The 26,649-nt window shown below is 41.9% G+C and overlaps 1 protein-coding gene across 1 annotated transcript in view; it reads right to left on the bottom strand.

Moving 5' to 3' along the window:
- The window catches only part of CRHR2 (corticotropin releasing hormone receptor 2), a 512,276-nt gene extending 487,002 nt beyond the window's left edge, over positions 1-25,274 (bottom strand). The window contains exon 1 of the mRNA XM_082259069.1: positions 25,156-25,274. Coding sequence (XP_082115195.1) covers positions 25,156-25,185 — 30 coding nt within the window. The 5' untranslated portion in view covers positions 25,186-25,274. The remainder of the gene's footprint in view (positions 1-25,155) is intronic.
- Positions 25,275-26,649: the final 1,375 nt, after the last annotated feature.

Raw genomic sequence — 26,649 nt, 5'->3', positions numbered from 1 at the left:
AAACAGTCCGTGTTTGTTATGCGTCGCGCTGCATAAATAAACGGTAAGAGGCCAAATCAGAAAGACATTATTAGCCTTACAAGTATCCTAATTATCCCTTCCAACAAGGTGAAAAAAGCACTTTTCATAGGGTGAAATTAATAGATCGCCGCAGGGGAAAAATAAACACCTTTTGGGAACGGTAGGCGGGTGTCGGGATTAACCCTTCAGAGGAGAAGTCCTAAAAAACCAGCACAACACTTAAAGTGATGAAAAACATTTGCTGCTATAAACTTGCAACAGAGTAAAACCTTTTTAAAAATTCAAGACTGCTTAACCACTTTACCACCGGAGGATTTTGCTGTCTTACGTCCAGGCCACTTTTTGCGATTCGGCACTGTGCGACTTTAACTGACAATTGCGCGGTCGTGCGATGCCGTACCCAAACGAAATTTACGTCCTTTTTTTCCCACAAACAGAGCTTTCTTTTGGTGGTATTTGATCACCTGTACGATTTTTACTTTTTGCGCTATAAACAAAAAAATAGCGTAAATTTTGAAAAAATAACAATATTTTTCACATTTTTTTATCTGAAATTCCCCCCAAAAAAATGTAAAAATCAAAATGTTTTTACATTTTTGGCCAGTTTGTTTTTTGCTACCTGTTTGGTAAAAAAAAATCACAATAAGCGTATTTTGATTGGTTTGCGCAAAAGTTATTGCGTTTACTAACTAAGGGAAAGATTTTTGTCATTTTTGGTGTTTTTTTTTTTAACGAGTAATGGCGGCGATCTGCGATTTTTTTTGCGGGACTGCGACATTGCGGCGGACAGATCGGACCCTTGACTGACATTTTTGACACTTTTGGGGATACCAGTGACATTACTACAGTAATCAGTGCTATAAATATGCACTGTTACTGTAAAAATGACACTGGCAGGGAAGGGGTTAATTTTTATTGGAGAGGGAGGGGTTAATGTATGCCTGGTGCCTACTAATGTGTGTGGGGGGAGGTGACTGAGTGACACAGGGACAGATCGCATGTTCAGCTATGCTGAACCCTGCAATCTGTCACTGTCTGTCACTTAGGAGATCCGCCCGCTTTGTTTACACAAGCGGGCGGATCTCCAGACTCGATTCCCCGACGATCGGGGAAGAGCAGCGGCGATCGCCGCTGCTCCTCCCCTGGCCCCACTCCCGCTGTGAATGAATACAGCGGGAGCGAGCCTCCGGCGGCGCGCAAGTGCCGCCCACAAGGGGAGGAGTCCAGCGACGTAGGTCTACGTCGCTGGACGGGAACTAACCACTTTGCTGCAGTAGAGCTCGAGTGAGCGGTCGGCAAGTGGTTAAGCAAAAAAATAATTATTAGAAATTACATTTTAGAAAAAATTAATTGTTTAATTTTTTTTTTTTCTAAAGCAGTGGTTCTCACCCAGGACTTTTCACAAAACCTTCCATGCCCAACAGTAAAAAGAAAGTTTATGCTCACGCAATAAATACTGTAAATGAGAAAACAAAATATGGGTTGAAGTGATGGAGGTCTCTGGATGGGGCTGGATGTCACTGTGGGGTTTCAGGTTCTGGATGGGGTTAGGGGACTCTCCAGCAGACTTGGTGGCCCTGTAAGGGAAGAGGTCTCTGGAGGGAGTTGGGAGGCAACTATGGGAGATGGGGTCTCTGGAGAATGCTGGGGGGCTCTAAACAAGGCTGGGGGCTTTGTAATGTGAGAGAGTAGAGGGTCACTGCAGGGGCTGGATGGCACTGTGGACACTGTTGAAGGCACCAAGTTATGGGGCACTGAAAGGGGTTGGGGGAAACTGTAAGAGATTGGGGGCCAGTGTAGGGACTGAGTGCCCCTAGGGGACCGAGGGGCACTACAGTGGAATTATAGAAGATGAAGTTTCTGGAGGGAGCTGGAGAAAACTCTGAGGGATTGAGTCTCTAGCAGGGCTTGGAAATCTCTCCAGGAGGCTGTGGGCTTTGCAGGGGCAATATTGTAAACTGGAGAGCACTGCAGGGGCTGGTTCGCACTTTTGGCAATGTTGGGGGCATTAAGCTAGGGAATACACTGAAGGGCTGGAAGGAACTGTGAGAGGTTGGTGGCTCTTAGGGGGCTTGGGGGCATAATGAGAGATTGAGGGGCAAGATTTAAAAAGTTCAAAACTGTTGATGAGGCAAAAAAGATTTATTAGAAAATGTTTTCTTAGAAATACATTTTGTTTAGAGACAATGATCTAAAACAGGGGTTCTCAACCTTATTGAGATCAGGGCAAGATACATTCTTCCATAACCTTCCATGCCCCCCAAAAAAATGTATACTCACACAATAAATATATGGGAATACAAAACGTGGGTTAAAATGATGGAAGTCTCTGGATAGGACTAGGTGTCACTGTGGGGGGTTGGAGGTTCTGGGAATCTCTAGCAGACTTGTTGGCCCTGTAGGAGATGAGGTTTCTGGAGGAAGCCGGAGGCAACTGTGAGAGATTGGGTCTCTGGAGGGTGATGGGGAGCTCTCTCTAGGAGGCTTTGATACAGCTTCAGTGATTGGCACAGACTAGTGGTCTTGGTGCATTCTTGGGTGTGATATAAAAGCCAGGAGCACATCTGCTGCAGGGTCTTTGGCTGGTGAGCAGAGTCCTCCTCTGCATTGGTGGTATGGGGGTCACAGTAGGAAATGAGCTGAACCCAGAAGTCCAGAAGAGCTGACTGGAAGGGGTTGAGACACTGGAGACCCTTGAAAAACAGTATCGTGAGTAAAGGGGATTGTGTCTAAGAGCCTGACCTGAGAGGGGGCCACCCCGGTGTAGGATAGTCAGAGGACGGGTGTCAGTCTGTGGAGTGAAAGGGGATACCCGAAGATAGTCTTCCTGAACAAGTGATCTTACAGAAACTTAATGCTGATTCATCTAGTGGCAAGGTGGATCGGCAGCCTGGCTGCATCTTCAGATTTGAGTCCTCATCCATTGTGAATAGTTCAATTTGGAGTATCCCACTCTTCCCTTCTCCCATCCCTAAATTAAATAAAAACCACAAAAACAACTACAACCCCTAGACTGTTTACTGACTGAGCCAAGGAGTAAAGAGTTAATTGTGCATGCTGCAGTTGCTAACGGTAACCCAGGGGGATCCCAACGTGAATAATCCAGCAGTCCTCAAGGGGGCAGTGCTACAAGGCTATAAACAAGTACAGTATGCAATTAGCAATGTGATTTAACCACTTGCCGACCAGTCACGTTGACTGTACTGCGGCAAAGTAGATGTACGTCGCTGGACTACTCCCCTTGTAGGTGGCGCTCGCCGCCGGAGATGGCGCTCCCACTGTTTTCAGTCACAGCGGGAGTCGGGCCAGGGGAATCGAGTTTGGAGATCCGCCCGCTTGTATAAACAGAGCGGGCGGATCTCCTAAGTGACAAACAGTGACAGATTGCAGGGTTCAGCATAGCTGAACATGCGATCTGTCCCTGTGTCACACAGTCACCTCCCCCCACACACGTCAGTAAGCACCAGGCATACATTAACCCCTCCCTCTCCAATAAAATTAACCCCTTCCCTGCCAGTGTCATTTTTACAGTAACAGTGCATATTTATAGCACTGATTACTGTAGAAATGTCACTGGTACCCCCAAAAGTGTCAAAAATGTTAGTCAAGGGTCCGATCTGTCTGCCGCAATGTCGCAGTCCCGCAAAAAAAATTGCAGATCGCCGCCATTACTCGTTAAAAAAAAAAAACCCCAAAAATGACAGAAATCTTTCTCTTAGTTAGTAAACGCAATTACTTTTGCGCAAACCAATCAAAATACGCTTATTGTGATTTTTTTTACCAAGCATAGGTAGCAGAAAACAAATTGACCAAAAATTTAAAAAAAAATTGATTTTTACATTTTTTTGGGGGGGAATTTCATATAAAAAATGTTAAAAATATTGTTATTTTTTCAAAATAAACGCTCTTTTTTTGTTTATAGCGCAAAAAGTAAAAATCGCACAGGTGATCAAATACCACCAAAAGAAAGCTCTGTTTGTGGGAAAAAAAGGACGTCAATTTTGTTTGGGTACGGTGTCGCACGACCCTGCAATTGTCAGTTAAAGTCGCACAGCGACGAATCGCAAAAAGTGGTCTGGACAGCAAAATCCTCTGGTGGTAAAGTGGTTAAGGTAGATGTTAAGGCAAAACATATATTTCTTATTTTATTTTCTATGTAGGAAGTAAGTAGCTCAGGGACAGGAGGGCAGGAAGTTAGGATGGGAAGTCACACGCACACACATGATATTGACTATAGCAGTGTGTAGCAGCACAGATGATGATGACACGTCTCTTCCTGAGTTACAGTGACATTCTCTTTCCATACCAGGTGATCCCTTCAGTCCAAACAGCTCCCTTCTTGCCTTGCTCCCATGCCGCAGGTCCGGACACTCAGCTCGGCTCCCTTGCCCCATGACATCACAAGACACGCTCAGGCACTGCCTCTGCCCGCGGGTTCTGCCTGAACACACTGTAGCAGGCACTTGGATGGTCTCGGCTAGCTCCGGACCAGAACAGCGCATGCACAATTCCGACCTGAGCTTCACATTATTTTTTTACTGGCAACCTTTTTCTTTCATTGGCATTTCCTGGCAGGAGAAAAGTGACAATTTTTTACTGGATGCAAGTAAAAATACTGACGGTTGACAATACTGGTTTGTAGATGTTATAACTTTCACGCAAACTAATTAATATACACTTATTGGGATGTTTTTTCTTGTAACAAAGACATGTAGCAAAATCCATTTTGGCCTACATTTTTACAAAGAAATATATATTTTTTTTAATTGGATATGTTTTATAGCAGAAAGTAAAAAAGATAGTTTTGTTTTTTTCTAAATTTCCAGTCTTTTTTTGCCCATAAAATAAAAAATAAAAACCGCGGAGGTGATCAAATACCACAAAAAGAAAGCTCCATTTGTGGGGGGGGGGGGGGATGATATAAACTTAATTTGGGTACAGTGCTGCATAACGGCGCAATTACTGGTTAAAGAAGCACATGAATAGCAAAAAAATGGACTGGTCATGAAGGGGGGGAGGGGGGGGGGGTTAAAACCTTCTGGAGGTCAAGTGGTTAAACTGAATGAGTTGTTTCCACAAGCTGAGGGTTCACATATATGTTAAAGAGAATCGAAAGCCAAAGCTTTTTTAGCTTTGGTTACAGAGGAGGACTGGGCCAGGGGGCAGGGGGGCAGTCGCCCCCTGGGCCGCTCTGATGTCCTGTAAAAAGGCACCGCTTATGCCACAGACATGCCTAAAGGATTCCTGGTGAAGAGACGTAAAACGTTCCCGCCACTGACCTACTGAATGTGTGGGATGAAGACAAGGACAAAGTGCATAACAACCCCCCCCCCCCCCCCCCCTGCATGGATGGTGTAAACTGTGTCTGGGCAGAGGCCGGTTCCATCCCCCACTGGAGACTCTCCTCCCCTGGCCAGCCCCAACAGAGTTGTCCCAGCTCCCCCCCAACTGCCCCTTCAGTACCCAGGATTAAGCCAGTGAGTAGAGAGTACCTGGAGCAGGGCTTCAGCCTGGAATGGGGGTCAGGAGAAGGCTGGGTAGAGGGAGAGTGGGGGGGGGGGGCGAGTCACTGCACCATGGGCCTCTGGTTTGTACCTGCCCCCTGGGCTGAAGGTTGCCAGTCTGCCCCTGTTTGGTTATACTGGTTAGGGGTTAGAACCTTTGTCAGGAAGTGTGTCCCAATTTAGTAGATTTACTGTCTCTCCATGACTGATGTCACTGGAACTCTACACATAATCCTTAAAGCTGAAGTATATTCTGCCAATCAGCTATTCTTCTGTTCCCCTTTCATCAACAGGCTAATTCATTTTTTAAATAAAATCATTCAGTTTCTATTACATATTCTATTTTGGACCCAGTGATATTGTCACTGGCTCTCTGTCCTTCTCTATGCAATGCAGGTAGATCATGGCTGGTGGGAGGGGCTGGCAGTGTGCTGTACATAGCTTCCCAAAAATATCACAGCACCCTGCCTCAGTACTCCTATCTAGGGTCCTCAGCCCCGATGCAAGCAGTGGATTGGCTTGGGAAGAGATATGCGATTATCAAAATCAGTGGCAGCTGGTGCTCCATGGGCCAGGGGGGGCGTCAGACAGACCACACCATACACTCCCCCCCCCCCCCCCGGGCAACACCAGCCCGCACACCATAAAAATTAAAGGAACACTTTTTATTCAGACTATAGCAACAAGGCAAGTAAACTCCTTGGATAGTGATCTGGTCAGGTAAGTAGCGGAGGGGGTTGTTAATCAGTTTCAGCTGCTTTGGTGTTAATGAAATTAAAAACAGGTGAAACTAGGTGGGCAACAATGAGATGACCTCCAAAACAGAATGGTTGTACAGGTGGAGGCCGCTGACATTTTTTCCCCTATCTTTTCTGATTGTTTTTCTCTAGTTTTGCATTTGGCTAGGGTCATTGTCACTACTGGTAGGATGAGGCGATATCTGGACCCTGTAGAGGTCGCACAGGCAGTCCAACTCCTCCAGGATGGAACATCAATACGTGCCATTGCCAGAAGGTTTGCTTTGTCTCCCAGCACAGTCTCAAGATCATGGAGGAGATTCCAGGAGACAGGCAGTTACTCTAGGAGAGATGGACAGGGCATAGAAGGTCCTTAACCCATCAGCAGGACCGGTATCTGCTCCTTTGTACAAGGAGGAACAAGATGGGAACTGCCAGAGCCATACAAAATGACCTCCAGCAGGCCACTGGTGTGAATGTCTCCGACCAATCAGAAACAGACTTTATTAAGGGTGGCCTGAGGGTCCGATGTTCTCTAGTGGGCTCTGTGCTCACTGCCCGGCACCATGGAGCTCGATTGGCATTTGCCATTGGACACAGGAATTGGCAGGTCTGCCACTGGTGCCCTGTGCTTTTCACAGATGAGAGCAGATTCACCCTGAGCACATGTGACAGATGTTAAAGGGTCTTTAGAAGTCGTGGAGAATGTTATGCTGCCTGCAACATCATTCAGCATGACCGGTTTGGTGGTGGGTCAGTGATGGTCTGGGGAGGCATATCCATGGAGGGACACACAGACCTTTACAGGCTAGACGATGGCACCCTGATTGCCATTAGTTATCGGGATGAAATCTTTGGACCCATTGAGTGCCGGTTCAAACTACTCCGACTTGTCAGGCAACTTGGTCGCCTGACAAGTCGTGCTCCATTCTGCGCAGTGGGAACCGTTCTAATAGGAGCGACTCAAGCCGCTCCGACTTAGAAAAAGTTTCCTGCACTACTTTTGGCCGAAGTCGGAGAGACTTGCATTGACTTCCATTATGTGAAGTCAGTGCAAGCCGCGCCGAAGTCGCGTCGCCATAGTGTGAACCGACTCTGACCCTACGCTGGTGCAGTGGGTCCTGGGTTCCTCCTGGTGAACGACAATGACCTGCCTCATGTGGTGAGGGTATGCAGCCAGTTCCTGGAGGAGGAAGGAATTAATACCATTGAATGGCCCCCACGCTCGACTGACCTAGATCCAATAGAACACCTCTGGGACATTATGTTTCGGTCCATCCGACGCTGCCAGGTGGCACCTCAGTCTGTTCAGGAGCTCAGTGATGCCCTGGTCCAGATCTGGGAGGAAATACTCCAGGACGCCATTAGTTGTCTCATTTGGAGCATGCCCCGACGTTGTTAGGCATGCATACAATCACATGGGGACCATAAAAACTATCGAGGACCATTTTAAGTTGCTGCTGGACTAGCCTGCTGCATCATTTTTTCACTTTGTTTTTCGGGGTGTCTTTAAATTCAGCCCTCTGTAGGGTGATAATTTTAATTTCCATCATTATCCAGTCTATATCAGTATAGATATCCAGCGGGATATTTTGTCTCCATAAATCTGATGGGTTTTTAAAGTGTTCCTTTGATTTTTTTTTGACCAGTGTATTATGTTATATTATATTATATGATATTATATTATATATTAAATATTATATTAAATATTACATATTAAATATTATATTATATGATATTATATTATATATTAAATATCATATTATAATATATTATATATTAAATATTATATTATATGATATTATATTATATATTAAATATTATATTATATTATATTATATTTTAATGTGGTATATTAAATAGTAAGTATAATAGGACTTTTATATTGTTACTGTGAGGAAGTAGTGCAGGTGAACGGTGGTCCTGGCCTCGTTTGACTTTAAGTCCGCTGTCATTTGCAGTTGATTTATTGCCGCACAGCGAGGCTGCAGCTTTGTAATTATTAAAACCATCAACTCAAGCTGCTGGGCACTTGGCACAGACATGGCAATTGCTGCTCTGGTAAAGCTACGCTTTCTTATAATTAACTCCGTTTAATATATCCAAGGCAACTCATAGTCTGCATTTTAACTGCAATGTTTCCACAGCATTAGACCACACATGACTCAAGATGCTACAATGTACTCAGCATACTGAGGGCCATCACAATGTCTTATGCTGTGCTATACATGGCATACTTTGCACTGTCAAACACCAGACATTGCGATATACATTGCATACTCAAAAAATAAAAAATAAATAAAGTTTTCTCCCATGAGACTTTACTGCAGCCAAACCAAGCATCTGCATAAAATATTCCATATTTTTATTAACCACTTGACCTCTAGAAGATTTTACCCACTTCAGGAGCAGGCCATATTTTGCTATTCAGCAGTGCGCTACTTTAACTAGCAATTGCGTAGTCATGCAATGCTGTAGATAAGCAAAATTTATATGATTATTTTTTTTTTTTACACAAATTAAGCTTTCTTTTGGTGGTATTTGATCACCGCTGGGTTTTTATTTCTTTTTTGAAAGAGAAAAAAATATTTTTTAATTTCTGCTATAAAATATATTGAATAAAAAAAATAAAAGTTTCTTCATAAATTTTGGCAAAAATGTATTCTGCTACATGTTTATTTATAAAAAAAAAATCCCAATTAAGGTATATAGGTTTCCGTGAAAGTTAAAATGCCTTCAGACTATAGTATATATTGGATTTTTTTTTATACTACTAAAGACAGCGATCAGCGACTTATAACGGGACTACGATAGTGCGGCAGAAAAATCCGACACTAACTGGCGCTGGGGGGGAACTGACTAACTGCTATTATCATCACCAGTGACATTAATGTAATGATCTGTCACTGTACTAATGACACTGGCTGGGAACCAGTTAACATGCAGGGAGATCAAGGGGTTAAATTTGTGCCTAACTATGTGGAATATGTGTATAGTGTGCTGCTTTTACTTATAGATCTCTAAGTTTCTCATCCCTGAGAAACAGAGAGATCGTTCCCTCTGTACAGAGTTCTGTGTTGATCATCAACACAGAGCTCTGGGCTTTGATTTGCACACAGCTGATCAGCAAATCCTGGCCATGAATCATTGGAACTTGCTGACAGGCTCCCGCTGTGTACAATCTCAGCGGGTGCTAGATAGGGGTGCACATGTGTGCTCCCTAAACCCAGAAGTAGGCAGCGATGTACCAGTATGTCGCTTTGCCTACACCATCCGCCCATCCGCAGTAGATTACGGGAGGGCAGGAAGTGGTTAATACAAACATTAAAAACTACACATCCTGAAAACACATCAAAGCTCTGCTACATATAATAAATTGTTTGACCTTAAACCTTAAAGTAAGATAATTCAGATAAATTCATTTTTACCCTATGTTCACACCTATGAATTTTTTAGTGCATTTTACAGTTTCCAGAAACGCACTACAGTCCATTTACCATGGTTTCCTATGGTACACGTTCACATCTATGCATTTTGTAGCCGGTGCGTTTTTGGAAATGGCCAGGGACTTTTTTCCCGCGTTTTGCGCATAATAGACCTCAATGGAGTCGCACCAGAAATACAAGTGTTGCATTTGTGATGCAATTTTTGATGCGCTTTGTGATTTTTTTTCTCCCCTTTAAAAACACTGTATATAGCTGGTTGCTAGGGAGCAGGCTGGGAAGCCGATCGCTGCGTCCTTAACAACCGATGACATATCAAGTTGCAGTGGGATTCGCCTGTTGACAGCTGAATGTAAAAAAAAAATTACGTGAGGTTTCCTCCAAAATCCATACCAGACCCTTATGGGACCATGCAGTCCAGCAGGTCAGAAAAAGTGGGGAACAAGCGAGCACCCCCCCCCCCTCTCCTGAACCATACCAGACTGCATACCCTCCCACCCCAAAGCACTTTGTCCTCATAGTGATGGGGACAAGGGCCTCTTCCCAACAACCCTGGGCAGTGGTTGTGGGGGTCTGCGGGCAGGGGGCTTATTGGAATCTGGAAGCTCTCTTTAAGAAAGGGGGAAGGGGATCTCCCCCCCCCCCATGTGAATGAGTATGGGGTATTGAGCATTGTACCCCTACTCATTCACCAAAAAAAGCAGTATAGTGTTACAAAAAACAAGAGATGGTTTTTGAAAAGTCCTTTATTAAAAATGAAGATTGTCCCCTGTCATAGCTCCAACGTATCTTCTTCCTCCGGTCATCTCTTTCCGCTGTCTACTGCCTCCGGTGGTTTCTTCTCCCTCCACTGTCTTCTCCCTCTGGAGATGTTTTCTCTCTCCGCTGTCTTCTCCCTCTGGTGATGTCTTCTCCCTCCAGGGGTTTCTTCTCTCTCTGCTGTCTTCTCCCTCCAGTGATGTCTTCTCCCTCCGCTGTCTTCTTCATTCTCTGCCGCCGCTGGCCTGCTAAAAATTTCTAAAAAAGGTAATCCTCCAATGTTAGCTCCCTCCATTGTGTCGGCTCCGGTGTCTGCCATTTCTTAAATAGCCATGGGGCGTAGCCAACCGGTGATGTCACCTGGAGAACCCGCCCCTACCGTTTTTATATTTTTAGCAGATCAGCATCGGCGGAGGTAGAAGACAGCGAAGAGAGAAGAAACCACCAGCGGGAGAAGACAGAAGAGGGAGAAGACAGAGGAGGAAGAAGACAGCGGAGGTAGAAGACCAGAGGAAGAATAAACAGTGGAGCTACCACAGGGGATATTCTCCATTTTTAATAAAGGATGGTTAAAAACTGTCTCTTGTTTTTTGTAACACTACACTGCTTTTTTTTAGTGAATGAATAGGGGTACTTATACTCATTTACATAGGGGGACTGGGATCCAGGGGCACCCTTTCTTAAATGGGGCTTTAAGATTTCCGATAAGCCCCCTGCCCGCAGACCCCCCCAACCACCATCAAGGGTTGTTGGGAAGAGGCCCTCGTCCCCATCAACATGTCCCCCCTCCCCATGTTAAGGAGATGCGGCCTGGTATGGTTCAGGGGGGGGGGGGGCACTCGCATATCCCCTCCCTCACCTGACCTTCCAGGCTACATGGTCGGATAAGGGTCTGGTATAGATTTTTGGGAGTCCCCACACCATTTTTTTAAAATATTTTGGTGTGGGGGTCCCCTCCAAATCCATATCAGACCCTAAGAGCCTGGTATGGACCTGTGGGGGGGGACCCCACACAGTTTTTTTCACTGTATTTTTTTGGCAACAATTCCTTTTTTACATTTAGCTGTCAGCGGGGAATCCCGCTGACAGCTGATGACTCATCGGTTGTTAAGGACGTGGCGGCCAGCTTCCAGGCCCACTCCTTGGCAACCAGCTATATACAGTGTATTCACAGTGTATTTAAAGAGAAAAAAACCTCCTCCTTTTCATTTCTGGACTATTGGAGATATGCTAAATTGAAACAATTCATTAAAGCTATACCACATCCTCTACGTACTCAGGCTGACCTCACCCAAGTTGAATCTATCCTAAACGCCAACCAACCCCCTCAGAAAACCGTATCCCAATTTTCTAAAGCACTAAAAAATACAGACTCTGTCAATACTCCAACCTTCATAAGCATATGGGAAAAGGACTTCCAACAAGCTTTATCACTTACTCAACAGAGAAAAAGTCTTCGACTAGCCCACACCTCTTCTATCTCCTCGAAAATCGCTGAGATCAACTATAAGCTGTTAACAAGATGGCATTATACACTGCTAAAACTTCATCAGATGTTTCCAGAAACTTCCAACCTCTGCTGAAGAGGCTGTGACAAAGTAGCCACCTATGCCCACATCTGGTGGTTTTGCCCATTTATCCATTCTTTTTGACCACAATCCTAAAATTTATCGAGATTATTTGGGGATTCCCAATAAATAATGACCCATGGGAAGTGTTGTTCCACTGTATAGGAGAACCAGCAGGCCCATATTGCAGATCCATTTTTTCTTATCTGCTCAATGCTGCTAAATCTCTCATTTCCCAACATTGGAAACAACCAATTATCCCTACAGTTCCACAATGGTTAAAGGGTTGTAGATCGCATTTACCATATGGAAGATTTCACTTTTGAATATAGAGGTCTGACCTCTGTATCCCACAAGATATGGAACTGCTGGGTGTCCTTTACTTACTTACCAACATCAGGGCCGGATTAAGAGCATCATGGGCTTGGTGCTGAGGATTTTGAAGGGCCTTAAGGGCTGTGCCTTGGCATGCACCCAGAGGAGGAAGGGTGCAGCCATGCATGCCTAATTCAACATGGGATGCTGTCTCTGAAGCCCATAAACACATCCATGCATCGGCAACTGTCCCTCCTTGTCCGGCCTTCGTGCTGTGTGGGGAGGTTCTGAGGGAGCTGCCTGGGGAAGCGAGCATAGAAGCCAGACTTCTGTGTTTACAAGTGACAGAAGAGCGGTAACAGTGAATATGGCCAACCCGGGGCCTATATAAAGGTAGGGGCCTGGAGCTGCAGCTCCAATAGCCCCTATGTTAATCTGGCCCTGACCAACATACGCTGCAATAATGTCTCAAACCTAATAATATCTTTGTTTATGCATACTTACATTTTTTTTTTTTTTTTGCATACTTATATTTTATTATTTTATATTTTAAAGTGTAATCTGAGCAGGAACCCCATTCCTTTTTCATCTTTTCTTTACCTTCCCTCTAATCCATACCTTTCCACTATTCTTTCTACCTCCCGAACACGAATTTCCAGAGATGTATAGTAACTAAGTAGAACTACTTCACTACTGTACTTAAGTACCGAAAGGCGGTATCTGTACTTTCCTACTTTTTCCTTTTACTTCACTACATTTTTTCGATGATTTTAATACTTCTACTCCGATATTTTTTTTTTTTTGTGCTGCATAGTTACTCGTTACAATTATAAAAATTACCACTGCCAGAACAGTAGATGGCAGGTTTCATGAAGCTCAAAACATGTGTATTATCAGCGCATACGAAAATAAATGCTACTGTATGTATAAATAAAAGCTGCATTTGAAATAATAAAAGACAATATGATGTTCAAACTTTTGACTTCTTTCTTTAATAACTACATAACACAGTACTTGTACTTTTACTTTCAGTACTTGAGTAGCAAAATTAAAAAAAAAAAACTACTTGCAATACTTAAGTAAAAAAATGTTGAATACTTTAGTACTTCTACTCAAGTCACTTTTTGATCGAGCACTTGTACTTTTACTCAAGTATGGGTTTCGAGTTCTTTATACAACTCTGCGAATTTCGGACTCCCGAATAACGGGCGACATTAATACTGAATGGTGTATTTCTGATTATTTATGGAAGAACTACTCTGTAAATCACTATCTATTTACCACTGTAACCCATAATTGTTTGGTGTATGTTATAATACTACAACATCACTTAATTGTTCGGATATTGTGAATTTCTTGCAAATAACATTTATTAAACAAAAAAACAAATAAAGAGAAAAAAATAAAAAGAACACAAAATGCATGAAAAATAAGGGTTAAAAAAAGCGCAAAACACACTGCAAAGTGTGCCTGAAAAATGCATCAAGCGCAACCCGCATAGATGTAAACCTTGACTTAAGTAGAATTTCTTCTAAAGGTGTATCCTGCCAGGAAAGCCGAATTTCAGTATGATATTTTAGAAAATATTAATCATTTGGCAAATGGACAAAGAAATATAAAATATGTCACAATTATATTGCCATCAAACATAGATCAGAGCATACTTTAACCACTTGCCGACTGCTCACAGTAATCCTACTGCGGCAGTGCGGCTCCCCTGGATCCAGCAGCGTACGTCGCTGGACTGCTAGTAGTCTCAGTGGCACGCGCACGCTGCCAGAGGCTCGCTCCCGCTGTGTTTAGATACAGCGGGAGTTGGGCCGGAGGAGGAGAGGCGGTGATCACCACCTCCCTTCCCCGATCATTGGGGAAAGTGTGAGAAGACCCGCCTGCTTATGTAAACAAAGCAGGCGGATCTTCTCAGTGACAGACAGTGAGAGATCACAGGATTCAGCATAGCTGAACCTGCGATCTCTGTCTCTGTCACAGAACCCCCTCCCCCCACACACTTCAGTAAGCATGAGGCATACATTTAACCTTTAACCCTTTGATCATCCATAGGGTTAACCCTTTCCCTGCCAGTGTCATCATTACAGTAACAGTGCATATTTTTAGCACTGATTACTGTAGTAATGTCACTGGTCCCCCCCAAAAGTGTCAAAAATGTCAGTTAGGGGTCTGATCTGGCCGCCGCAATGTCGCAGTCCTGCAAAAAAAATCGCAGATCACCGCCATTACTAGTAAAAAAACAAACAATAAAAATGGCATAAATCTTTCCTGTAGTTAGTAAACGCGATAACTTTTGCGCAAACCAAACAAAATACGCTTATTTCGATTTTTTTTACCAAAAATATGTATCAGAAAACAAATTGGCCTAAAATGTTAAAAAAATCTTGATTTTTAATTTTTTTGGGGAATGTTATATAACAGAATGAGAAAAATATTGTTTTTTTTTTTTTTTTCAAAATTGTCGCTCTTTTTTTTCTTGTTTGGAAATGTTTGTAAAGAATTGTCGCTCTTTTTTTGTTTATAGCGCAAAAATTAAAAATCGCACGGGTGATCATATACCACCAAAAGAAAGCTCTGTTTGTGGGAAAAAAAGGACGTAAATTTTGTTTGGATACAGCGTTCGTGACCTGTATCCAACGACCGTGTAGTTGTCCGTTAAAGTAACGCAGTGCCGAATCGCAAAATAGGGCCTGGTCAGGAAGGGGATAAAATCTTCTGGTCTTAAAGTGGTTAAAGGCAAATGCCATTACCTCTAACCCCTGAATGCCCAAAGGATCAACAGTGCGCATCAACAAGCCACAGGGGAATGTGCAAAACCCTTGCACGCTCGGACGCAGCCCCGCCCTATCCTGCATTGTACATGGTGATGTTGGTGAAAGGGTGGTCACACAACCAGCGGGGGACTTCAGGGAACTGGTTGCCCAGCTGGGAGGAAGCCCGCAGGACTATGTGGTAAGCTACATGATTCGCTGTATTAAAGTCCCCTTAAGGCTAAACAAGCACTATATCCTGTATATGAAGGAGGATGGGAGGGGGGCTGTCACTAATTATTTTTGCTGCCAGCCCGGAGTTTAACCTTAGATTGTACAAGGAATCACAAAAACCCAGCAAGTCATCCATTCGGCTCTTTGGCTTATCCTGTGTGCGGAGTATTTATCCAAACGCTTCGCTCCCCTCTGCAAATAATGGCAAGTATTTTAATGATCCCACAATTGAAAACATAAATATAGATTTATTTGGGGTATAACCACAAGCAAGAGGACGGACAAAATCGCTTTAGACAGCTTAATCACACACTCTGCAAACATTTAAAGAGGATGTTATACAATGCGACCGCAGTTCCTCGGCAGCGAGAAGAGCTCCAAGGAGAACGCTCAGTGCTCCATATAAGGGGTTCTCGATCTTATTGGGACCAGGATTAATATAAAAGCTGTGCTTACCCTTTCTGTGTGCAAAAGTACTAAAATATGTGCAAACAAGAGTGTATAGAAAAAAAGTGCTTCAGTGCAATTTAGGGATGTGTATGGGAAAGAATTTGGTTTGGTTCGGAAATTCGTGTAAGTAAAAAAATTTGTCTTCTTCGGAAATTCGGACCAATGGCATTGGTTTCACTTCAGGACTTCGGGGACTTCCGCGCTTCGGGAACTTCGGCGCTTCGGGGACTTCAACGCTTCTGGGACTTCAGCACTTCGAGGCTTTGGCCCGTTATGAAATAAAATCACCATTAAATGTAACATCAATACCACAAAAATTTGCTCATTTCATTCGGCAGGGAATAGTGAAACCGGATTTGGCAAGCAAGCATTACATTGCACAAAAGGAATTAGCTTATTGGTCAAGATTCCTGTCATCATTTACGTAATTTTCCCTACTTCTCTCTTGTTTTGCCACTTTTCCGAAATTCCAAAGCACTTTGGAAATTTGGCACTTCGGTTCGGCACTTCCGAACTTCGAAACTTCGGCACTTGGGTGCTTCGGCTCTTCGGACATTTGTGAGCCCCCGAATGTCCAAATTGCCAAAATTTGTTCGAATTTACATTAAAAAATAAACTAATTGCACATATCTAGTGCAAATAAAGTGCATTAACCACTTGCGGACTGCATAACTTAGTCATATGGCGACAGGGTGGCTCTCCTGCACCAGATAATGTACCCAATACGTGATCTGGCACTTACAGGTGGCTATGCTGTGATGTGACATAGTTCAACCCGAAAGGGCGGGTGCTGGCAAATAGATGTCTGCCGACACCCGCTTATTGGCTAGGAGACATATAGAACAGAGCTCTGCATATGTAAACAAGGCTTGCCCCCACCAGGGTATGCACTCACCCATTGCTGTGGACCCCCTAAGCATAAACTAAGGTTGGTCAGCCAGGCTTCAGGTTAGTGCTGCATCACCAACCAGGAACAATGGATCCACATTTCAATGTATCACGCAGAGAAAGATAAAGACCAAGGAAAGCATCATAGCATAACTCTAAATTTTATTAATAAAAACCAAGGAACAAACTTCCACTCACAAAGAGGGCCCCGGAAATTGTCTGCTGATTTACCTAAAATGGCGGCCACTGCCCCGTAGCTACCTGGATCCATTGGGGCTGATCCTGTCCTGGTGACAAAACGCGTAGGGATAGGGACTTCCTGTGACACATAACATCCGCCTATTGGAACACACGCTGGTTCCGCTATGGAGTCTAATGTGTATATCCAATAAATCATGTTTTTTATTGTTATTTTGGTTAAATTATTGTGTACGTTGAAAATGAACCCTAGAGGCACATGTAAAATCCTGCTCTATATTCCCCCTTTTACATGAGCAGTTTCTTACTTGCTTTTGTCCCCCATAGTAACTATTTAAATCCAGAATGGCTAAATTGTGCTCAAATCTTTTGATTTTTGCTGACATTTTGGGGAATAGGGAATCTGAGTTTTCTTTATTTCTAGTAATTTAGTATTGCACTTTGAGATGCAGTATGTAAATATGAATTACAGGAATTACATTTATGAAATACAGTATGAAAATAAAGATTGTTCCAGTCTCCATGTAATGCTGGTTTCTCAGGGCAAATCAGTTTCATTTTAATCTATAGCTTTTGTGGTCAAGGGCTGGGGGGGCCAGAGTTTTAACCATTCACTAAGTAAAAATATTTTAATCCCGATGTAAGATCATAAAATAGACCTATAGGACAGGTAACTAGATTAAATAAGGTACTTTAGCTTTATTTTTTATTTTATTTACTGACAATGTCCTTGTATCCTTGTCAAAATGTATTGAATCACCCTATAACCATTAACATTATCAAGTTTTAAAGAGGGATTTCGGCAAATTTTATTTGAAGCTCTGCATGTTTAACCACTTGCCGACCGCTCACTCGAGCTCTACTGCGGCAAAGTGGCTCGTTCCCGTCCAGCGAAGTAGACCTACGTCGCTGGACTCCTCCCCTTGTGGGCGGCCGGTGGCTTGCTCCCGCTGTATTCAGTCACAGCCGGAGTCGGGCCAGGAGAGGAGCGGCGGCGATCGCCGCTGCTCTTCCCCAATCATCGGGGAATCGAGTCTGGAGATCCGCCCACTTGTGTAAACAAAGCGGGCGGATCTCCTAAGTGACAGGCAGGGTCAGATTGTAGGATTCAGCAAAGCTGAACATGCGATCTGTCCCTGTGTCACTTAGTCACCTCCCCCCCCACACGTCAGTAGGCACCAGGCATACATTAACCCCTCCCTCTCCAATAAAATTAACCCCTTCCCTGCCAGTGTCATTTTTACAGTAACAGTGCATATGTATAGCACTGATTACTGTAGTAATGTCACTGGTACCCCCAAAAGTGTCAAAAATGTCAGCCAAGGGTCCAATCTGTCCGCCGCAATGTCGCAGTCCCGCAAAAAAAACCGCAGATCGCCGCCATTACTCGTTAAAACAAAAAACACCAAAAATGACAGAAATCTTTCCCTTAGTAAACGCAATAACTTTTGCGCAAACCAATCAAAATACGCTTATTGTGATTTTTTTTACCAAACATAGGTAGCAGAAAACAAATTGGCCAAAAACTTTAAAAAATTTTGATTTTTACATTTTTTTGGGGGGAATTTCATATAAAAAAAAAAGTGAAAAATATTGTTATTTTTTCAAAATTTACGCTCTTTTTTTGTTTATAGCGCAAAAAGTAAAAATCGCACAGGTGATCAAATACCACCAATAGAAAGCTCTGTTTGTGGGGAAAAAAAGGACGTAAATTTCGTTTGGGTACGGCGTCGCACGACCGCGCAATTGTCAGTTAAAGTCGCACAGTGCCGAATCGCAAAAAGTGGCCCCGACGTAAGACAGCAAAATCCTCCGGTGGTAAAGTGGTTAAAAACTGATGTTTTATATATTTTTTTTAAATATGTGTACATAATCTTACAGGTCAGAACTTAAAAGAGAAGTTTTGGATTTTGTCTTTTTCTAGAATCATACTTACCAAGGTGGATGCAGCATCTGTCCCCCGACGGATCTAACACTGAGAACCGAGCGATCAAACACTGTTGATCGCTCGGTTCTCAGGGCTCCCTGAGCAGAGAACTGCTGACTGTCAATCTACAGCTCTCTGCTCTGCCCCCCCCCCCCCCTCCCCCTTGCTCACTGCAGCGCTGGGCTTCGGAGGGGGCGGGAGCGGCTGGCTCAGGCTATTAGCGGCTCGCTTAGAGGTTGAGCTGGGTGCCAATCCAGGAATTGATCTTCACTAAGGTCTGTACTTTGGAAAATGTCCGCAACAGCCTTGGCCCGTGCCTATCCCTGCCCCTGTGATCCACAGAAGCAGTGCAGCCAAACGGGCTTTGGCTGTACTTCCACTTTAATAGAGGGTGGAACCATAATTCTATACCTGCAAAGCATGTTGGTCTTTGTATTAAGAATGTCCACCACTGCCTACATACTGTTTTTCAGCCTGATTTGGCTGGCTAATAAAAGCGGAACTACACTGTATTTGAGCACCACAGACTGAAAACGCTATTTAATTCATTTTTATTATTCAAAGCAAACTCCCCCCATCCAGCCATGTCTCAATGCTTTATTTTGCTGAGAAAACGACCCCCCCCCCCCCTTCTAGCTGTGGGGTGTGGCCATACCTACCTCCCAACACCTATTAGCAAAAGGTATGTACGCATAGGACACACCCCCTGCCACACCCCCTTGAAGGAGAATTATTTTTTAAAAAAATGATTGGTTTAAGTGTTTTTTTTTTTTTTTTACCACTTCTATTCCTTTATATTGGCTTTTGAAATTTACAAATGCAGCAATTTAGAAATTAAATGAAAGGTTTAGCCCTGGGAAACACTTTTTGAAAGATAAAAAGTGCATTTTATATATAACTATACAGATCAGACCAAAATGAGGGACAAATGAGGAGGAAAGAGGGACAGAAGGACTTTGCTCCAAATCAGGGACAGTCCCTCGAAATCAGGGACAGTTGGGAGCTATGGCTATGGCCATCTTGAGTAAAGGCAGATAAATCATGCAGCATTTTTTCCCCCGATCCATCTGCCCTTAGCTCAGGCATGGAGAATGTGCTTAGCTGAGAAAGCCCCTCCTCCCATGAAGACTCCTGATATGTATGACATAATTTTAGCCTAGGCCATAAACCAGGAAGCAACTGAAAAAAAGTAAACAAAAAGTTTAAAACGAGTAAATATAATCTAGCTTCCTATCTATTTAGGCCCCTTTCACACTTGTGCGACTTCAAAGTCGCGAGATTTTACCGGGAATTTTAACGTGACTTTTTGCCGCGATTTTGATGCGAGTTTGACTGGGCTTATAATGTCTTTTACACAAAACGTATCAAAATCATGCCAAAAGTAGTGCAGGGACTACTTTGAAGTCGCATAGATATGAATGGGGCTCATTGGAAATAATGGAGAACAACTTGTCATGCGATTTTGCAGTCCCAAATCGCATGACAAGTCTCACAAGTGTGAAAGGGGCCTTACTAATGCCAGCAATTATAATGATTAAAAATGGTCAATATTGACTGAGAGAGTGAAGTTTCACTTTAGGATGGTTCCATTTCTGCTAGGAGAGAGGGAGGGGTGTGTGTCCCTATTCTGAGTCATTTATTAATCTGTGTAATCTGATCTCTCCTGTTATTCGGCTCTTAACCACTTCTGGACCGGAAGGATTTTCCCCCTTAATGACCAGGCCATTTTTTTGCAGATACGGTACTGCGTTATTTTAATGGACAATTGCGTGGTCGCATGACGCTGTACCCAAATAAAATTGATGTCCTTTTTTTTCCCACAAACAGAGCTTTCTTTTGGTGGTATTTGATCACCTGTGTGATTTTTATTTTCTGCGCTATAAACAAAAAAAGTGACAATTCTGAAAAAAACTAAATTTTTCACATTCTGCTATATGACATTCCCAAAGAATAAAATTTTAAAATCTAAATTTTTTAACATTTAGACCAATTTGTTTTCTGCTACATATTTTTGGTAAAAGAAATTACAATAAGCGTATTTTGATTGGTTTGCGCAAACATTATCGCATCTACTATCTACGGGAAAGATTTATGTCATTTTTATAGTTTATTTTTTTGTTACTAGTAATGGCGGTGATCTGAGATTTTTAGTGGGACTGTGACATTGTGGCGGACAGATCGGACCTCTAACTGACATTTTTGACACTTCTGGAGGGGACCAGTGACATTACTACAGTAATCAGTGCTAAAAATATGCACTGTTACTGTAATAATGACACTGGCAATGAAGGGGTTAACACAGTGGGTGATCAAGGCAGTGCTGTATTTTGGCCTAGGCCAACAAGGCCCAGGCCTAGGGCGGCACTTTGCAGGGGGCAGCAAAAAAAGCCCCCCCCTCCTGAGACTCTATCGGCTCCTGGTTGCTAGAGCCGCCTCTCTCACCCCCCTCTCTCTCTCTCACCCCTCCCCTCTCTCTCTCACCCTCCCTCTCTCTCTCTTAACCCCCCCTCTCTCTCTCTCTCTCATCCCCCTCTCTCTCATCCATCCCCCCCTCTCTTATCTCCCCTCTCTCTCATCCCCTCCTCTCTCTCATCCCCCTCTCTCTCATCTCCTCTCACCTGCCCCCCTCTCTCTCTCCCTCACCCCCCCCCCCCTCTTGTGAGATCTCAGGAGTTCATGCTGGGACTTTTAGTTCTTCAATTTTTAAGGAAGTCACATCCGTTAAAAAGGGAGTGGGGCAAATTTACATAGGAGGGGGGGGGGGGGGGGTGCCCAGTTTTAGTCTTGCCTAGGGCAGCACAAAACCAAAATACACCACTGGATCAAGGGGTTAAATGTAAGCCTAGGGGGTGTTTCTAACCACCACTGGGACCGCCCTTATGTTAAAGCGGACCGCCCACCATTTAAAAAATACCACAGTTATGGCAGCTATCCACTCCCATAACCCCGGTATTTAACATCAAAGAACCAATGTAAATACATGGTGGACGGTCCGTAAGTGGTTAAATATTGAAACGTACTTAAACTGTGTGCCAAGCCAAAACTTTTTTCCCCAATATTTGGATAGAGTGGGGAAGGGTCTACCCTTACTAGACAAATAGTGAGGGAAAATCTGCAACAAGGAAAAAAATAAAATTATGATTCATATGGGGTGCACTGGCTTCAAGTGAGACCAACCCCCCTTAACACAAACAAGATACCCCCTTAACCATTTAGTGACCATCCTATAGCAGTTTAACTGCTACAGGGCGGCAGCTGTGTGCAGGATCACGTATATATATATATATATATATATATATATATATATATATTTCTATATATATACGTGATTCTTCACTTCCCAGTAGCTGGCATAAATGCAGACCGGCGGCGGTTCGCTCCCGCCTTGATTACACTCAGCGGGAGCTGATTGGCGGGTACCATGATAGATAGACAGACAGACAGACAGACAGACAGACAGATAGATAGCTGGAGGGAGAAAGGATGAAAAAACCAAGAGTTGCAAATATACAATGAATTGAACATAATAAATACCCAATTACATATAATAAAAGAACTTCTCAATGTAAAGTTTTTATTTTTCAGTTGAAGCTTAACAGGCAGCAGACAAATGTAAAGGTTATTCCACGCTGGATATTTTACTCATCTGGAGCCATAATATTCTATACCGCATGGCAAAGTGACATACAGAATACATACATTTTGGACAAATCATTACAGCAAACAAAAACGTCCAAAGACTCTGCTTGTCAATTTCCCAATCCATAAGTAAAGAAAGTTACAAAACATCACATTGGATCTTAGTCCATACTAAGTTGATGTGAACTCAAGATGGGGTAATAGAGCTGGCATACAGCTGGTATATATCACAGTGCAGATATGAACGCCTCCTTCCTATTTTATGGAGATAAAGAGAGAAATAAGTGTTCTGTAGTACCAACATACTTCCTGGCCCAGGGTAACAACACTGCTATTGCTTTGTAAAAATGTTATGGGGAGTGTTCACACCATGAATCAGATTAGATAGATAGATAGATAGATAGATAGATAGATAGATAGATAGATAGATAGATAGATAGATAGATAGATAGATAGATAGATAGATAGATAGATAGATAGATAGATAGATAGATAGATAGATAGATAGATAGATAGATAGATAGATAGATAGATAGATAGATAGATAGATACCAAACTGAGAAGAAAGAAAGAGATAAAGAAAGAGAGAAAGAAAGAAAGAAAGAAAGAGAGAAAGAAAGAAAGAAAGAAAGAAAGAAAGAAAAAAAGAAAGAAAGAAAGAAAGAAAGAAAGAAAGAAAGAAAGAAAGAAAGAAAGAAAGAAAGAAAGAAAGAAAGAAAGAAAGAAAGAAAGAAAGAAAGAAAGAAAGAAAGAAAGAAAGAAAGAAAGAAAGAGGATGAAAGTAAGGGGGGGGGGAAGAAAGAAAGAAAGAAAGAAATTCCTAACTGAGAAGAAAGAAAGAAAGAAAGAAAGAAAGAAAGAAAGAAAGAAAGAAAGAAAGAAAGAAAGAAAGAAAGAAAGAAAGAAAGAAAGAAAGAAAAAGAAAGAAATTCAAAATTGAGAAGAAAAAAAAAAGGAAGAAAGAAAGAAAATGAAAAAGAAAGAAATTCCAAACTGAGATGATACAAAGATAGATAGATAGATAGATAGATAGATAGATAGATAGATAGATAGATAGATAGATAGATAGAGAAATTCCAAACTGAGAAGAATGAAAGAGAGAAAGAAAGAAAGAAAGAAAGAAAGAAAGAAAGAAAGAAAGAAAGAAAGAAAGAAAGAAAGAAAGAAAGAAAGATGAAAGTGAGGGGGGGGGGGCAAGAAAGAAAGAAAGAAATTCAAAATTGAGAAGAAAAAAAAAGAAAGAAAGAAAGAAATTCCAAACTGAGATGATACAAAGATAGATAGATAGATAGATAGATAGATAGATAGATAGATAGATAGATAGATAGATAGATAGATAGATAGATAGATAGATAGATAGATAGATAACTGATCAGCACACAGTTATTACTTTTTGCATCACTTGACCCTCCCTTTTAGATTGTAAGCTCTCATGAGCAGGCCCCTCCTAACCCTCCTGTCTTGATGTATATTATAATTGTACTGCATTCCTTTTATATTGTATAGCTCTGCACAAACTGTTGGTGCTATATAATAATAATAATAATAATAATAATAATAACAAGGATAGATAGACAGACAGACAGACAGATAGATAGATATAATATATAGAACCAGCCCTATATATTACCAAAACAGATCAAAAACCTAATGTGGGGAATTTCGATAGATAAATTGATTTATCAATACATATTTTTGTTCTCTCAAAACCTAATTTCCAAGAAAAACTTTAAAAAAGCAGCAAATACATTTCCAACACACAACATCGCCATCATTAAATCAGAGAGCCGCACTGGCGAGTACAGAGATGCAGGAGGATTGTGACCGATGAGTTGCAGATGGAAGGAAGATGTAAGCAGAAAACTGACCGTAACCAAAGTAAATACGCTGGAGATAAATATAGATCCATCCTAAGACATGAGCACTAACAAGGAAAATAAAAGGCAGAGAACACAGCCTGTCTCTGACGTCAAGTTACAAATTCTACGAGATAAATCATAAACTTTATAAAGATTCTCCAATCAGGTCCTCGTCACTCTCTGGTTGTACAGATTTTATACTATATAAAAGTAACTAAAACAATGCACAAACTGCTGTATAAATCCTGTATAATAATAATAAACAATGTGTAAACTAAATGCCTATAATATTTGGACAATCCTGGACCCTTGTAAAGAATTCATATGTGTTGTTTCCTTTTTCTTTGAAATAATTGAAAAAAAAAAAAAAAAAAAACCCAAAAAACAAAATAACCTAAACAAAAATCCTATATACTACTACTAATAATAATAATAAAACCCAATAAATAATAAAAAAACAATAAACAAAGACCTAAACAAAAATCCTATATAATAATAATAATAATAATAAAACACAATAAATGATACAAAACAATAATAAACTAAACAACTTAAGCATAAAATAAAAGATGTCTTTTACATTAAACGCATTACATTCTATTAAGATAAGTATAACATGAAAAAAATTAAAAAATACAAAAGCTTAAATGCACTTTTGAATTTGTTGCAATTGTCTTGACACCTTTATTTGGTACAAGGTAAAAATGTGACACGTTGTTTCTCTCTCTACAAATCCCCCTCTAGGGGATTCCTGCGTGGGACTTCTGGACTGACAGCAGTGAAAAGCGAGCGGTAACGCCACTTCGTGTCACTCCAACATCTGGAACTATTTGCAAACATCGGCACGCACTTACTTGAAGGAGAATGAAGATCGCAGCTCTCATTGTCACCAAGTTTCCGAAGGGCTCTGTGCTTGAAGTGGAGTTAGTGGGGTTCCCTCCCGGGGATCCGGTGGTCCTATAAATCTCCGAGCGCCTTTAAAGTGAACAAGCCGGGGTTCTTCTTTTTTGGCAGCGTTGCAGTCACTTGGAGCTGTTCCCTTGACCCAGGCGGCTCTCACACAGGTTCTCACTCTATGTAAAGTGAAGGAGGGGCCACATACGGATAAACACACGCCGCTTTGTAGAGTGACATGCTGGGACTCTGGTTACATCGCTGCTGATACTTTCTAACATTCTTATGGGACTATGAAAGAGAAACAATGTTACCTTATGGGATATGATATGATGCTACTTTACAGATCACACAGATCATTTCTGAACCTGAACAGGAATTAAAGTGTATGGAAACCTCAACAATTAACTTTTCTCATTTGCTCCCTTTTGGTCTGTTAAATATCCCATTGAAATTGCTCTTTGTTATATCTGTTCAGTAAGGCTCCATTTACACCTGAACCTATCATTTTCAGGCGTTTTTTACAGGTGTTTGGAGGCAGGCATTGACATCTAACGAAAACGCGTGTAATCTGCCAAAAAAGAAGCTCATGTACTTTTTTGAGCTTCAGGCGCTTTGCTTCAGTCGACAAAACGCTCATATGTGAACAGGGGCCATTGAAATTAATGGGATTTTTCTTGTTGGGCTATTGGAGACTTCAGAGATGAGCGTTTTACGAGCTGAAAAATGCTCATGCGTGAACAGAGCCTAAGTGCAACTAAATAGCTGCTGATCCTGCCAGAAATCCAGTGAGCGCCAAACTTCCTGTCTTCTCTGCCTCCACCGACTGTTATCGGTTACATTGTTCCCTCTGTGGACTACAGAACACCTCCTTCCTAAGTTAGGGAGATAAGGAGAGAAATAAGTGTTCTGTAGTACCAACACATTTCCTGAAAGAAAGTAGAAGAGATGATGGAAAGATAGGATGGAAGTAGGGGGAGACGAAAGAAAGAAGGAAAGAAGGAAAGAAAGAAAGAAAGAAAGAAAGAAAGAAAGAAAGAAAGAAAGAAAGAAAGAAAGAAAGAAAGAAAGAAAGAAAGAAAGAAAGAAAGAAAAAAAGACATCCAAGATAGATAGGATGGAAGTAGGGGAGAAAAAAGAAAGAAAGAAAGAAAGAAAGAATGAATGGAAGTAGGGGAGAAGATAGATAGATAGATAGATAGATAGATAGATAGATAGATAGATAGATAGATAGATAGATAGATAGATAGATAGATAGATAGATAGATAGATAGATAGATAGATAGATAGATAGATAGATAGATAGATAGATAGATAGATAGATAGATAGATAGATAGATAGATAGATCCCTAATACATAGGATAGATAGAATATATAGGATAGATAGATAGATAAATACATTTAGGAAAGAAAGAAAGAAAGGAAGAAAGAAAGAAAGAAAGAAAGAAAGAAA

This window comes from Pelophylax lessonae, assembly GCF_965119305.1.
Source record: "Pelophylax lessonae genome assembly, chromosome: 5".
NCBI classification, from domain to species: Eukaryota; Metazoa; Chordata; class Amphibia; order Anura; family Ranidae; genus Pelophylax; species Pelophylax lessonae.
Note: the sequence above shows the minus strand (reverse complement) of the source record. Positions and strands in the feature narration are given on the sequence as shown.